Source organism: Triticum dicoccoides, chromosome 4A, assembly GCF_002162155.2.
Source record: "Triticum dicoccoides isolate Atlit2015 ecotype Zavitan chromosome 4A, WEW_v2.0, whole genome shotgun sequence".
Classification (NCBI taxonomy): domain Eukaryota; kingdom Viridiplantae; phylum Streptophyta; class Magnoliopsida; order Poales; family Poaceae; genus Triticum; species Triticum dicoccoides.
This window is the reverse complement of record NC_041386.1, coordinates 583,821,139-583,836,993: the sequence shown is the minus strand read 5'-3', so window position 1 is coordinate 583,836,993 and position 15,855 is coordinate 583,821,139. Positions and strand designations below refer to the sequence as shown.

At 43.7% G+C, this 15,855-nt stretch overlaps 1 protein-coding gene across 2 annotated transcripts in view; it reads right to left on the bottom strand.

Annotated features, from left to right (window-relative positions):
• Positions 1-3,855, bottom strand: part of LOC119286983 (chloride channel protein CLC-d-like) — a 12,904-nt gene extending 9,049 nt beyond the window's left edge. Inside the window, exons 1-6 of one of the 2 annotated variants that reach the window (XM_037566459.1) lie at positions 3,508-3,855; positions 3,347-3,419; positions 2,038-2,259; positions 1,916-1,962; positions 1,738-1,836; positions 952-1,026 (exon numbers count right to left, since the gene is read on the bottom strand). In XM_037566459.1, the coding sequence (XP_037422356.1) occupies positions 952-1,026; positions 1,738-1,836; positions 1,916-1,962; positions 2,038-2,259; positions 3,347-3,419; positions 3,508-3,717 (726 nt within the window). In that variant the 5' untranslated portion in view covers positions 3,718-3,855. The remainder of the gene's footprint in view (positions 1-951; positions 1,027-1,737; positions 1,837-1,915; positions 1,963-2,037; positions 2,260-3,346; positions 3,420-3,507) is intronic. The other variant, XM_037566458.1, reaches the window with a different exon arrangement.
• Between the last annotated feature and the right edge of the window lie 12,000 nt (positions 3,856-15,855).

Below are 15,855 nucleotides of genomic sequence, written 5' to 3'. Positions count from 1 at the left end.
AATGCCAGGAGAGGGAGGTATACTACCATGCTATTTACACAGAAGATACCGGAGTATCTTCTCAAAAAAAAAAATCCCTACGGTCAAAGTTACCATGGTGTTTCTACCTCAGTTATCAGATGTTCGCTGCGTATATTACCACCTATTTACACATAAATTATCGGTATCTTTTCACATTTTGTCTTCCCCAATGGTTAAAGTTACCACGATGTTTGTATCTAAATTATCACGTCTATGGCATGAATGTTATCGTGCTATTTACAGAAATTACCGGGGGGGCGGGTTCAACAAATTTATTCCCAATGATCATAGTTACCACGATGCTTGAAACAAAAAGTTTTTCAGTGCTAACATATTAAAGGCAAAAACATGTCAAAAACAGTATTTCCCTTAGCTTGTTCAACAATGAGTGTCATAGGTGAGGTGGTTAGCTCCCTTTGTTGATTACCTGCAAACCAGAGATCAAATCCTAGTCCAAGCATTATTTTTGCCGAAAATCGGAAAGGTGTGTGGGGCCATAATTGACGATTACGAAAATTGGGAAGGCACGAGCGGGTTGCGGGAAAGGAAGGAGATCGGGAGGAGTGCGGGAAAGGAAAGAAATTGGGGAGGACGTGCGGGAAAGGAAGGAGATCGGGAGGGAACTGACGGCGTTGGATGCGTGTGGCAGTTTCGCAATCTGCCGCACGGTTGCCATATACATATTTCGTATTAACATGTAACAAATGCCAATACAACATTCTATACTATACCCCAAATATCTCATGCAACCAGGATATGCTCATTTTTTCTGTTGACTGGCAGATAGCAGGCAGTGACACTAGTCACACTACAGATTTTTAAATCTAATAAAACGGTTCAGCTGGAACGTTAATACGGAAAAAAAGGCCATACATCAAGAGATGGAAACGTAAAAAAAATTGGCATTGCATGCGAAACGAAATAACTTACAAGATCTCGCCGATCTCGATCGCTTTCAAAAATCTGTACCCATCTAGAATTCAAGTGGTACTTCGCGGATCCACCCTATGTATATGCACAGAGTAATTAGTTGGCAAATTTATGTGCGCAGAATAATCATAAATTACTTACAAAATGGAAATGAAGTAAAGCAAGAAAAATAGAAGCTGCTGGCAAGTCCTTATTTACTGGGTTTGGGGACAAACAATTGTTGGTCAATATAACAGAGTTACAAGTATAAATGGATCCACAGTACCCAATCCGCTCAAGTAAACATCACTACTTATATCTCAAATATTCATGAGATGTTGTATCACCACTTTTAATTTCCCTATAAAAACAGCGTCAATGGTAGCATGCTTTATGACTTGATGAGGTTGTTGATTATTATATCACACTATCAGACTACAAAATCACGCCAAGTACTATGTCACAGGTAATAACAACCATCTTTGTTAATTTTATCATGATGACACTGAAAATTCTTGAGAGGGTTTCCATGGGTTTTCCAAATTGATGGTGGTCACTGGTCACTGGTGAGAAACTGACAACTCTTTGGAATGTAAACAAAAGGCTTCCTGGTTGATCCACAGGCCTATGAGTCTATGACCCCTTTACAGGACAGGGGATACCACTAGTGAATATTTTGCATTATGTCTATGCTGATCAAAAGACAAATTACAAACATGATAGAAAAAAAATCATATATCTACAGTTTAATTTTTAACTGAGATAAATGTTGAATGGAACAAAATTTATATCACCAACATAACCTACTTGCCCAAGAAGAGAAGCAATGCAGGCTCCAGTGTGAACAAGAGGACCTTCTTTTCCTAGAGCCAATCCACCTCCAACTGATCCGATGCTCCCAAAAATCTATTACTCAGAGCAGCAGCATTTGAGCATGGCATGACATATCATAAATTCATAATAGCTGACGGGAGTGTAAACTCACCTTCCCAACTAATGTCCTAAAAAGTAGGATTCCATGTGTATCAACTCCTACATAAATATTCCAGATTATGTCCCAAACTTATCATAATACCAATATCAGGAATTCAAGTGGTTTAACCTTACCATTTAAGTAACCTTTGATCTCCGGGATACCAGATCCAGCAGCTGCTGGTGCAAATTGTGTGACTATGTATACAGAAGAGAAGACGAGGGCTAGATTGAGAAGAATGTACACCAAGAACCCCACAAAATATGAGTGTTGTATTATAGCAAAAGTCAAAGTAAATTTCCATCCAGAGAAGTTCTCAACGGCCAAATTTATGAATATAGCAGCCAATCCGGTACCTGAAAACAGGATGATTGCATCATATAACAGAACAAAAATCCACTCTGTGCAAAAAACTGGAAAATGGGCACAGAGAGGGGCAGAGGGAAAAAATATAAAAATATAAAAACAGTTTCCACTGAAAGATGTGTGGTCTACTATGTTAGGATTTCATATTTTTCGTATCAAATAAATCATACTTGTAAGGAATAGCCAGTTTGGAGCGAATTGGGATAGGAATTCCAGCATAGCAGTGTTTGCGGATACACAAGGCCATGAACGAGGAAAACAATATTTGTATTGAATCAACTAGGAGAGGGATTTTTAACTGGTGGAGGTAAAATTTCACAATTTACAGTAACTGACTAAACAATCCAGTAGTATAAAACTCAGAAACAACAGTTATAGGTACCAGTTGTGCAAGTCACTCAATAGCACCTGGTCAGTTCAGTAGCTGCCAGCTTGTTCTAAACATTAAACATAAATATTGCTTCGGCATCTTGTGATCAATGCTAGCTTGCACTACTCACTTGGTCATCCTTTAGCCATTAAATACCAGCTAACCAGCCAATATAAGGCGTAACCAGTAGACTATGCAAGAACCTCGAAGACGCTTATTCATTGTACATGGCTGATCTTTTGGAACATTGCCGAGTTTCATCAGTTAACTGGGGGATTTCAGGGGTTGGGATGTACTTAAATCATAGTGATTTCTATATGGATTGCAAGAACCTCGAAGACGCTTATTCATTGTACATGGCTGATCTTTTGGAACATTGCCGAGTTTCATCAGTTAACTGGGGGATTTCAGGGGTTGGGATGTAGTAAATCATAGTGATTTCTATATGGATCACATAGAGCAATTATTACAGTAATAACTGATATAAAAGATTTCTATATGGTCAGCATTCCTAGTGCTTAGCTTCCTGGGATGATAAAAATGCTTGCTCGTTCACATGACGCAACCCGATTTAACAGTTACAGGGTCCTCCTACCAAACAATGCATAACCTACTCGCACACATCTGAAATCGCCAGATTAAGCTTTTTCTAGTCTCTGACGGACGCCAAAATTCCGGACAAACAGGTCATGGGGGAGGGCACTCACCCACGCCGATGAGCAGGGCGAAGAACCACTTGAGCATGATGTAGTAGGGCACCCAGAACTTGCTCCGCTGGGCCTGCAAGCAAGAGCTCATGTCACCGAACACAGATAAACCACGAGGGTGGGAGGCAAAGAGGGGCAGCGAAATGTGCGGCGCGGCGTACCTGCTCCTCCCGGTAGGCGTAGTTCTCGATGACCTCGTAGTCGAGGCTCTCGACGGCGCCGACGAAGAGCTCGTCCTGGGCCGCGGCCGCGGGGGCGGAGGCGGCGGGGCCCTCCGGCAACGGCGCGGCACCGTCGGCGGTGGGGAGGCGCGACCAGGCCAGGCGCGCCATCCCGATGCCGTCGGGGAGGCCCTGGTCGCCGGAGAGCATCGGATCCCGCCGAGGGGGCGGGGCGGGCGATTCGAACGGCTGGACGACGGTGGGGAGTTTTTTACTGGACGGGGCGAAGCTCGGGGGGCAGCTGCGGGGGGCTCGGTTGGAATCGGGCTGTCAATTTTTTGTGGGCTTGTTGTCTTGTTGCGTACTGCCGGGTGCGGGGTGCTCTCGCGTCGCGCGTGTGCGGTCGTCGCGGGGCGGGGCGGCGCTGCGGTTGGTTACGGTGGGGGAGACGGATCGGGGCGGCGTGGGGCGCGCCGGAGCACGTGGCAGGAGGGAGGAGAGACTGCCCCCATCCGGTCGGTCTACAGGGTACGGACTCTGAGATTATTCCGTGAAGAGTTAATTACTACTCCCTCTCTCCGTTTCTAAATATTTGTCTTTCTAGAGATTTCAACAACTGATTGTAGCCTTAAAAAAAACAACTAATTGTTTGATATGAGTTACAGAACAGGAGAATAATACAATTGGAACTGAATTTAACTCCCAACCACGGAGACCCAGCTATGAATTTGGGATTTCTACAGCAGTAGCTAGATAAACTAGGGTTTGATAGTTTGGGGATACAATGATTGAATTCCCTCGGTGATGCGCACGCAGGCGCCTTATAGCCCAGCACCGAGCTGGAAAGCGAGGTGAAAAGAAAGGTAAAAAAAGAAAAGGGACAGCGGCAGTGACTGAAGAAAGGCAGTGCTTGGTGCTGCATCGACCGTCCATTTCGCTCCGCCATCTCAGCCGTCGAATCATCATAACTGTGGCTGAACCGACACACTGCATATAACTGAACTTACAACGGTGTTGAATCAGAGGATGCAGGTTGCTGACAATACTCCCCACTGAAGATCAGACTTGTCCTCAAATGTGTTTGTTAGGGAACCAACTTTTGATGGTGCTTGCAAAAAATGCTGGAAAAACTTGCTTCATGAAGTTGACGTCCTCCCAAGTTGCTTCGTCAGGCTTGAGGTTCTCCCATTCAACTAGCCACTGAGTTACAAGGACCCCGTTGCGCGGCAGGGAACGTGTCTCTAGAACTGCTAGAGGTTCTGTTTTGATTTTGCCATCAGGTCCAACAAGTGATAGACCTGCCGAGGGAATGGCATGGGTGCGCAGGTGCTTTTTGAGTTGGCTGGCGTGGAAAACAGGGTGAATGCCCATATTACGTGGCAGTTGGAGTTTATAAGCCACATGACCAATCCTTTCCAAAATTCTGTATGGTCCATAAAACTTTGTGGTGAGTTTGATTGCTTGTCTGAGGCCAAAAGCAGCCATTCTGTATGGTTGCATACGTAGGTAGACCATGTCTCCTACTTCAAAGTGCCTCTCAAGTCGTTTCATGTCCGCATACTTTTTCATCCTGCCTTGAGCTTGAGCCAGATTGGTCTTGAGCTGGGATAGTATTTCTTGTTTTTCAGCTAGAAAATCCCTTGCTTCACTGTCAATAGGGCCTGGTATGGCTACTTCACTTATCAAGGGGGGTGGGTAGCCATAGAGGGCTTGGAAGGGTGTAAACTTGGTAGTTGTGTGGTAGGTTGTGTTATACCACCACTCAGCTAGTGGCAGCCAAGAGCACCACTTCTTTGGTTCTTGAAATGCCATGCACCGGAGATAATTCTCAAGACACTGATTCACTCGTTCGATCTGGCCATCACTCTGAGGGTGATAAGCAGTGCTGAGTCTCAATTTGACTTTCATAGCTTTGAAAATTCCTTGCCACATGTTGCTTGTGAAGATTCTATCTCGATCTGTGACAATACTGATTGGAGGGCCATGTAGTTTGAATACATTGTCGATAAATGCTTGAGCAACCGTGTGCACGGTGTAAGGGTGTTGAAGGGGGATGAAGTGGCCATATTTGGTGTATCTGTCCACTACTACAAGTATTACCTCCTTCCCGTTGGATTTTGGCAGGCCTTCAATAAAATCCATAGTGAGGTGTGTCTAGGCCATGTCCGGGAGGGGTAATGGATCTAGCAGTCCAGGGTAATGGCAATGTTCAATTTTGGCCCTTTGGCAAACAGCACATTCAGTGATAAATTTTTCCACATCTTTCTTCATGCCAGGCCAGTAAAAGATTCTCTTTATTCGTTGGTAATTGGCTACAATCCCTGAATGCCCCCCTACTGCAGATGCATGGAGTGACTCTATTAGTTGTTGTCTTAATTCCACATTATTTCCAATGTATATTCTGCCCTTATATCTTAACACTCCTGCTGCGAGAGTGTAGTGTTGTTCTGCATCTGGCTTGATTAGTAGTTTCTGTAAGAGGTCTTGACAATGGGGATCTTGGAGATAACTGGACTCTACAGACTCAACCCAGGTGGGTGTTACCACAGTAATTGCTATGATACTTTGATCTCTTCTGCTAAGGGCGTCTGCAACTCTATTGTCTTTTCCTTTTCTATACTCAATGGTGTAGTTGAACTCCAGGAGTTTGAGTAGTAACTTATGTTGTACCCCTTCAGAGACTTTTTGTTCAGTAATGAACTTGAGGCTTTTCTGATCCGTCCTGATAAGGAGCTCATTGACAACAAAATAATGTCTCCATTTTTTGAGGGCCTCCAGAATTGCCAATGTCTCTTTTTCATAAGTGGAGAGTGTTGAGGATCTGGGGCCTATGGATTTGCTGTAGTAAGCAAGAGGCCTTCCTTGCTGCATAAGCACAACTCCTAGCCCTGTTCCGCTAGCATCAGTCTCTAAGGTGAAGGGGAGGGAAAAGTTTGGCAGTGCCAGAACAGGGGCAGTTGTGAGGCTTTGCTTAAGTTTGTTAAAAGCTGCAGTTTGTTCCTCAGTCCAGTGAAAAGCTTCTTTCTTGAGCAAGTCATAAAGTGTTTTGCAGATGACCCCATAAGACTGCACAAATCTCCTGTAGTAGCCTGTGAGGCCAAGGAAACTTCTTAATTGGGTAATGTTTTGTGGAATAGGCCACTGAGCTACAGCTTCGATCTTCTGTGGGTCTGTTTGCAGACCTTTTCCAGAGATTATGTGTCCCAAGTATTCTACTTGAGGAGCAGCAAAGACGCACTTATTGAATTTTGCATATAACTGTTGTGCTCTGAGTGTTTGCAGTACCAGCTTCAAGTGTTCCAAGTGTTCTGCCAAACTCCTGCTGTATATTAAGATATCATCAAAGAAGACAAGCACAAACTTCCTGAGATATTTGGCAAGAACTTTGTTCATGAGTGATTGAAATGTAGCTGGTGCATTAGTAAGACCAAAAGGCATTACTAAGTACTCAAAATGCCCAAAGTAAGTCCTGAATGTTGTTTTGTGCACATCTTCTGTATTCATTCTCACTTGGTGGTAGCCAGCTCTCAGGTCAAGCTTTATGAAATATTCTGCTCCATTCAGTTCATCAAGTAGGTCCTCTATGACAGGGATGGGAAACTTGTTCTTGACTGTTTGGGCATTCAGTTTTCTGTAGTCGATGCACAGTCTCCAACTTCCATCTTTCTTTTTGACCAGGATGGCAGGTGCCGCATATGGGCTTTCACTATGTCTTATAACAGAGGTGTCCAGTAGCTCTTGAATCTGCTTTTCCATTTCAGCTTTTTGCTGGTGAGGCACTCGATAAGGCCTAACTGTTGGTGGTTCAGTACCTACTTTTAGCGGAATGGCATGATCACATTCTCTAGGAGGTGGCATGCCTTTAGGATCTTGGAAAACATCCTTGTACTCGGTTAAGAGGTCTTCTATCTCCTTGCAAGGTTGTGCAATTTCAGTTTTTTTTTGGAGAGACAGGAATTAGGCAGTAACCCGAAGCTCCAATAGCAGAAAGTTTTTCCATCCTGTGTACTGAGATTAAGGGTACTTGCTCTTTTCTGTTATTGTCCCTCAGTGTGACCTTTGTTTTGCCTTGTAAAATCACTTGCATTTTCCTCTTAACAAAGTCCATAGTAATGGGACTATGGGTTTCCAGCCAGTCACAGCCTAATATGATGTCATAGCCTTTGAGAGGGAGCACTTTAAATGAGTTACTGAACTTGTGTCCTTGGATAGTGTATGGAGTGTTGACCACATGGGAACCAGATTGGAGTGTACCTCCTCCTGCTACTTGTACTATTTCCAAGGGGTTGCTGACAGTATGACAAGTAGCAGTGTGAAATTCATGTCTATGAATGTGTGAGAGCTGCCTGAGTCCACCAAGGCTATTCCACATTTGCCCCCAATGTTGACTTTAAGGGAGAATGTGGCACAAATCTTCTTTTTTCCTACAGCTTGAGAGGAAATGCGCATGCATTGTTCATCTTCAGTTGGAGTAGTTTTTGGTGTGGTGTTGTCTTCAGGTTGGTCCTGTCCTTGCAACATTTCATCAGGTGACTATTTAGTATGCTCTTCAGTGGCCATGAGGTTAAGTCTCTTATATTGTGCACATTTGTGGCCAAAGAACCACTTGCCTCCACAATATCTGCAAGTGCCAGGCTCTCTGAACTTCTGTTCTGGTTTAGTTGTCTTGTCCTCTCCTTCCCTCCTCTGTGGTGTCTCATTTTGCTTATATTTATTGGGGAAATGAGCAGAGCTGTTTGTTTTTGCATACCCACTATTGGGTGTATATCTTTTCTGGTTTGCTTGGGCTTGAACTCCCATTTCCATGTCCCTGGCATTTTCTACTGCATCATACAGTGTAATTGGTTTAAAGGGCTTCAGGTAGTGTTTGATTTCAGGTCTTAACCCATTGATGTAGCACTTGACATAGTATCCTTCAGCAGCTCCAGGATTCTCTTTTTGTATGCAACCATTCTTTCCTCGAATTTATCAGTATATGCAGCAACTGAATCAGCTCCCTGTTTGAAGGAGTTGAAATTTTCCACTATCTCATAAGAGCTATCTCCAAAAAATCGTTTAAGGACTGCTGCACAGAACTGGTCCCATGTCAAGTTTTCGTGAAGAATGCCAGAGTTTCTTAACCAAGTATCAGCTCTACCAGTGAGATACATCTGGGCATAGTCCCATTTTGCTTCTTCTGGTACATGGATGAAAGTGCGTTATATCGACTAGAGGGGGGTGAATAGGCGATTTTTATGAAAGTCTTCAAAACGTGGAAGTTATGAAGACAAACAGTAGAGATATGCCTATTACTATGCAGCGGAAGGTAGACTACACTAGGCAAGTCATGGTCAAGTATTCAGTAGAGTGAAAGCACAATGACAAATAGCTGCAGTGTAATAAGGATCAGGTAGGAAGATGTTATGAAGCCAAACAGATCATACAGTCACGTTGTGAAGACAGAAGATAGAGCAAGCATGCAATGACTTCACAATGAGAAACAGTAAGTAAAAGGAAGTGAAGATGAAACCAGTGACTCGTTGAAGACAATGATTTGTTGGACCAGTTCCAGTTGCTGTGACAACTGTGCTTCTGGTTGGAACGGCTAGGTATTTAAACCTTAGGACACACAGTCCCGGACACCCAGTCCTGAAAACGCAGCTCAGGACACCCAGTCCTCACCGTATTCTCCTTGAGCTAAGGTCACACAGACCTCGCCCAATCACTCTGGTAAGTCTTCAAGGTAGACTCCCAAACCTTCACAGACTTCGTTCACCGGCAATCCACAATGTCTCTTGGATGCTCAGAACGCGACGCCTAACCGGCTGGAGGATGCACAGTCCTCAAGTGTAATAAGTCTTCAGATCGCTCAGACAAGAAGACTTAAGTGATGCCCAATTCTCTCTGGCTCTGGGTGGTTAGGGCTTTATCCTCGCTAGGAATTCTCTCTCAAAGGCTTCGAGGTGGGTTGTGTTGGGTAACGTAGCAGAAATTCAAAATTTTTCTACGTGTCACCAAGATCTATCTATGGAGAGACCAGCAACGAGGGGAAGGAGAGTGCATCTACATACCCTTGTAGATCGCTAAGCGGAAGCGTTCAAGAGAACGGGGTTGATGGAGTCGTACTCGTCGTGATCCAAATCACCGATGATCCTAGCGCCGAACGGACGGCACCTCCGCGTTCAACACACGTACGGAGCAGCGACGTCTCCTCCTTCTTGATCCAGCAAGGGGGAAGGAGAGGTTGATGGAGATCCAGCAGCACGACGGCGTGGTGGTGGAAGTAGCGGGATTCCAACAGGGCTTCGCCAAGCGCTGCGGGAGGAGGGAGATGTGTCATGGGAGGGAGAGGGAGGCGCCAGGGCTAGGGTATGGTTGCCCTCCCTTCCCCCCACTATATATAGGGCCAAGGGAGAGGGGGAGGGCGCAGCCTTGCCCCTTCCTCCAAGGAAGGGTGCGACCAAGGGGGGGAGGAGTCCATCCTCCCCAAGGCACCTCGGAGGTGCCTTCCCCCTTTAGGACTCTCCCCTCCTCTTGTCCCTTTGGTGCATGGGCCTCTAGGGGCTGGTGCCCTTGGCCCATGTAGGCCAAGGCGCACCCCCTACAGCCTATGTGGCCCCCGGGGCAGGTGGCCCCACCCGGTGGACCCCCGGGACCCTTCCGGTGGTCCCGGTACAATACCGGTGACCCCGAAACTTGTCCCGATGGCCGAAATAGCACTTCCTATATATAATTCTTTACCTCCGGACCATTCCGGAACTCCTCGTGACTTCCGGGATCTCATCCGGGACTCCGAACAACTTTCGGGTTACCGCATAGTAATATCTCTATAACCCTAGCGTCACCGAACCTTAAGTGTGTAGACCCTACGGGTTCGGGAGACATGCAGACATGACCGAGATGACTCTCCGGTCAATAACCAACAGCGGGATCTGGATACCCATGTTGGCTCCCACATGTTCCACGATGATCTCATCGGATGAACCACGATGTCAAGGACTTAATCAATCCCGTATACAATTCCCTTTGTCTAGCGGTACGATACTTGCCCGAGATTCGATCGTCGGCATCCCGATACCTTGTTCAATCTCGTTACCGGCAAGTCTCTTTACTCGTTCTGTAACACATCATCCCGTGATCAACTCCTTGATCACATTGTGCACATTATGATGATGTCCTACCGAGTGGGCCCAGAGATACCTCTCCGTCACACGGAGTGACAAATCCCAGTCTCGATTCGTGCCAACCCAACAGACACTTTCAGAGATACCTGTAGTGTACCTTTATAGCCACCCAGTTACGTTGTGACGTTTGGCACACCCAAAGTATTCCTACGGTATCCGGGAGTTGCACAATCTCATGGTCTAAGGAAATGATACTTGACATTAGAAAAGCTTTAGCACACGAACTACATGATCTTTGTGCTAGGCTTAGGATTGGGTCTTGTCCATCACATCATTCTTCTAATGATGTGATCCCGTTATCAATGACATCCAATGTCCATGGTCAGGAAACCGTAACCATCTATTGATCAACGAGCTAGTCAACTAGAGGCTTACTAGGGACATGGTGTTGTCTATGTATCCACACATGTATCTGAGTTTCCTATCAATACAATTCTAGCATGGATAATAAACGATTATCATGAACAAGGAAATATTATAATAATCAATTTATTATTGCCTCTAGGGCATATTTCCAATAGTCTCCCACTTGCACTAGAGTCAATAATCCAGTTCACATCGCTATGTGACTAACACTCAAGGTCACATCCCCATGTGACTAACACCCAAAGAGTTTACTAGAGTCAATAATCTAGTTCACATTACCATGTGATTAACACTCGATGAGTTCTGGGTTTGATCATGTTATGCTTGTGAGAGATGTTATAGTCAACGGGTCTGAATCTTTCAGATCCATATGTACTTCGCAAATTTCTTATGTCATCTTGTAGATGCAACTACTACGCTACATTTGGAGCTATTCCAAATAACTGTTCTACTATACGAATCCATTTTACTACTCAGAATAATCTGGATTAGTGTCAAAGTTTGCATCGGTGTAACCCTTTACGACGAACTCTTTTACCACCTCCATAATCGAGAAAATTCCTTAGTCCACTAGTTACTAAGGATAAATTTGACCGCTGTCCTGTGATCCATTCTTAGATCACTCTTGTACCCCTTGACTGACTCATGGCAAGGCACATTTCAGGTGTGGTACACAGCATAGCATACTGTAGAGCCTATGTCTTAAGCATAGGGGACGACCTTCATCCTTTCTCTCTATTCTGCCGTGGTCGAGCTTTAAGTCTTAACTTCATACCTTACAACTCAGGCAAGAACTCCTTCTTTGACTGATCCATCTTGAACACCTTCAAGATCATGTCAAGGTATGTGCTCATTTGAAAGTACCATTAAGCGTTTTGATCTATCCTTATAGATTTTGATGCTCAATGTTCCAGTAGCTTAATCGAGGCTTTCCATTGAAAAACACTTTCCAAATAACCCTATATGCTTTCCAGAAATTCTACTCATTTCTGATCAACAATATGTCAACAACATATATTCATCAGAAATTCTATAGTGCTCCCACTCACTTCTTTGGAAATACAAGTTTCTCATAAATTTTGTATAAACCCAAAATCTTTGATCATCATCAAAGCATAAATTCCAACTCCGAGATGCTTACTCCAGTCCCTAGAAGGATTGCTGGAGCTTTGCATACTTATTAGCATCTTCCAGGATTGACAAAACCTTCCGATTGTATCACATACAACCTTTCCTCAAGAAAATCGTCGAGGAAAAAATGTTTTGACATCCTATATGCAAGATTTCATAAATAATGCAGCAATCGCTAATATAATTCCAACAGACTCTTAGCATCGCTACGAGTGAGAAAGTCTCACCGTAGTCAACTCCTTGAACTTGTCGGAAACTTCTTAACGACAACTCGAGCTTTCTTAATGGTGACATTTACCATCATTGTCCGTCTTCCTTTTAAAATCCATCTGTACTCAATAGCATTACGACCATCGAGCCGTTCTGCCAAAGTCTACACTTTGTTTTCATACATGGATCCTCTCTCGGATTTTATGGCCTCGAGCCATTTATCGGAATCCAGGCCCACCATCGCTTCTCCATAGCTCGTAGGTTCATTGTTGTCTAGCAACATGACTTCCAAGATAGGATTACATACCACTCTGAAGTAGTACGCATCCTTGTCATCCTACGAGGTTTGGTAGTGACTTGATCTGAAGTTTCATGATCACTATCATAAGCTTCCACTTCAATTGGTGTAGGTGCCACAGGAACAACTTCCTGTGCCCTGCCACACACTAGTTGAAGAGACGGTTCAATAACCTCATCAAGTCTCCACCATCCTCCCACTCAATTCTTTCAAGAGAAACTTTTCCTCGAGAAAGGACCCGATTCTAGAAACAATCCCTAATTGCTTTCGGATCTGAGATAGGAGGTATACCCAACTGTTTTGGGTGTCCTATGAAGATGCATTTATCCGCTTTGGGTTCGAGTTTATCAGCCTGAAACTTTTTCACATAAGCGTCGCAGCCCCAAACTTTTAAGAAATGGCAGCTTAGGTTTCTCTAAACCATAGTTCATACGGTGTCATCTCATCGGAATTACGTGGTGCCCTATTTAAAGTGAATGTGGTTGTCTTTAATGCCTAACCCATAAACTATCATGGTAATTCGATAAGAGACATCATGGTATGCATCATATCCAATAGGGTGCAGTTATGATGTTCGGACACACCATCACACTATGGTGTTCCAGGCTGTATTAGTTGTGAAACAATTTCCACAATGTTTTAATTCTGTGCCAAACTCGTAATTCAGATATTCATCTCTATGATCATATCATAGATATTTTATCCTCTTGTCATGACGATCTTTCAACTTCACCCTGAAATTACTTGAACCTTTCAATAATTCAGACTCGTGATTCATCAAGTAAATATACTCAACATCTACTCAAATCATTTGTGAAGTAAGAACATAACGATATCCACTACACACCTCAGCACTCATTGGAGTGCACACATCAAAATGTATTACTTCCAACAAGTTAGTTCCATTTTACTGAAAACGAGGCTTTCAGTCATCTTGCCCATGTGGTATGATTTGCATGTCTCAAGTGATTCAAAGTCAAGTGAGTCCAAACGGTCCATTTGCATGGAGTTTCTTCATGCATATACATCAATAGACATGGTTCGCATGTCTCAAACCTTTCAAAAATGAGTGAGTCCAAAGATCCATCAACATGGAGCCTCTTCATGCGTTTTATACCGATATGACTTAAGTGGCAGTGCCACAAGTAGGTGGTACTATCATTACTATCTTATATCTTTTGGCATGAACATGTGTATCACTATGATCGAGATTCAATGAACCATTCATTTTAGGTGCAAGACCATTGAAGGTATTATTCAAATAAACAGAGTAACCGTTATTCTCCTTAAATGAATAACTGTATTGCGATAGACATAATCCAATCATGTCTATGCTCAACGCAAACGCCAATCTCGATGGTAGAGGGAGCGTGCGATGCTTGATCATATCAACATTGGAAGCATATCCAACACATATCGTCAGCTCACCTTTAGCTAGTCTCTGTTTATTCCATAGCTTTTATTTCGAGTTACTAACACTTAGCAACCGAACCGGTATCTAATACCCTGGTGCTACTAGGAGTACTAGTAAAGTACACATCAACACAATGTATATCCAATATACTTCTATCGACCTTGCCAGCCTTCTAATCTACCAAGTATCTAGGGTAATTCTGCTCCAGTGGCTGTTCCCCTTATTACAGAAGCACTTAGTCTCGGGTTTGGGTTCAACCTTGGGTTTCTTCACTAGAGCAGCAACTGAATTGCCGTTTCATGAAGTATCCCTTCTTGCCCTTGCCCTTCTTGAAACTAGTGGTTTCACCAACCATCAACAATTGATGCTCCTTCTTGATTTCTACTTTTGTGGTGTCAAACATCGCGAATATCTCAAGGATCATCATATATATCCCTGATATATTATAGTTGAACACGAAGCTCTAGCAGCTTGGTGGTAATGACTTCGGAGAACTATCACTATTTCACCTGGAGGATCAACTCCCACTCGATTCAAGCGATTGTTGTACTCAGACAATCTGAGCACAAGTTCAACAATTGAGCTTTTCTCCCTTAGTTTGCAGGCTAAGAAAATCATCGGAGGTCTTATACCTCTTGACGTGGGCACGAGCCTGAAATCCAATTTCAGCCCTCGAAACATCTCATATTTTTTGCGACGTTTCAAAATGTCTTCGGTGCCTCAATTCTAAACCGTTTAACTGAACTATCACGTAGTTATCAAAATGTGTATATCAGATGTTCGCAACATCCATAGACAACGTTCGAGGTTCAGCACACTGAGCGGTGCATTAAGGACATAAGCCTTCTATGAAGCAATGAGGACAATCCTCAGTTTGCGGACCTAGTCCGCATAATTGCTACTATCAACTTTCAACTAAATTTTCTCTAGGAACATAACTAAACAGTAGAACTGAAGCGCGAGCTATGACATAATTTGCGAAGACCTTTTGACTATATTCAGGATAATTAAGTTCATCTTATGAACTCCCACTCAAATAGACATCCCTCTAGTCATCTAAGTGATTACATGATCCGAGTCAACTAGGCTGTGTCCGATCATCACGTGAGACGGACTAGTCAACATCGGTGAACATCTTCATGTTGATCGTATCTGCCATACGACTCATGCTCGACCTTTCGGTCTCTTGTGTTCCGAGGCCATGTCTGTACATGCTAGGCTCGTCAAGTCAACCTAAGTGTTTTGCGTGTGTAAATCTGGCTTACACTCGTTGTATGTGAACGTAAGAATCTATCACACCCGATCATCACGTGGTGCTTCGAAACAACGAACTGTCGCAACGGTGCACAGTTAGGGGGAACACTTTCTTGAAATTTTAATGAGAGATCATCTTATTTACTACCGTCGTTCTAAGCAAATAAGATGTATAAACATGATAAACATCACATGCAATCAAATAGTGACATGATATGGCCAATATCATATTGCTCCTTTTGATCTCCATCTTCGGGGCTCCATGATCATCATCGTCACCGGCATGACACCATGATCTCCATCATCATGATCTCTATCATCGTGTCTTCATGAAGTTGTCTCGTCAACTATTACTTCTACTACTACAGCTAACGGTTAGCAATAAAGTAAAGTAATTACATGACGTTTATGTTGACACGCAGGTCATACAATAAATAAAGACAACTCCTATGGCTCCTGCCGGTTGTCATACTCATCGACATGCAAGTCGTGATTCCTATTACAAGAACATG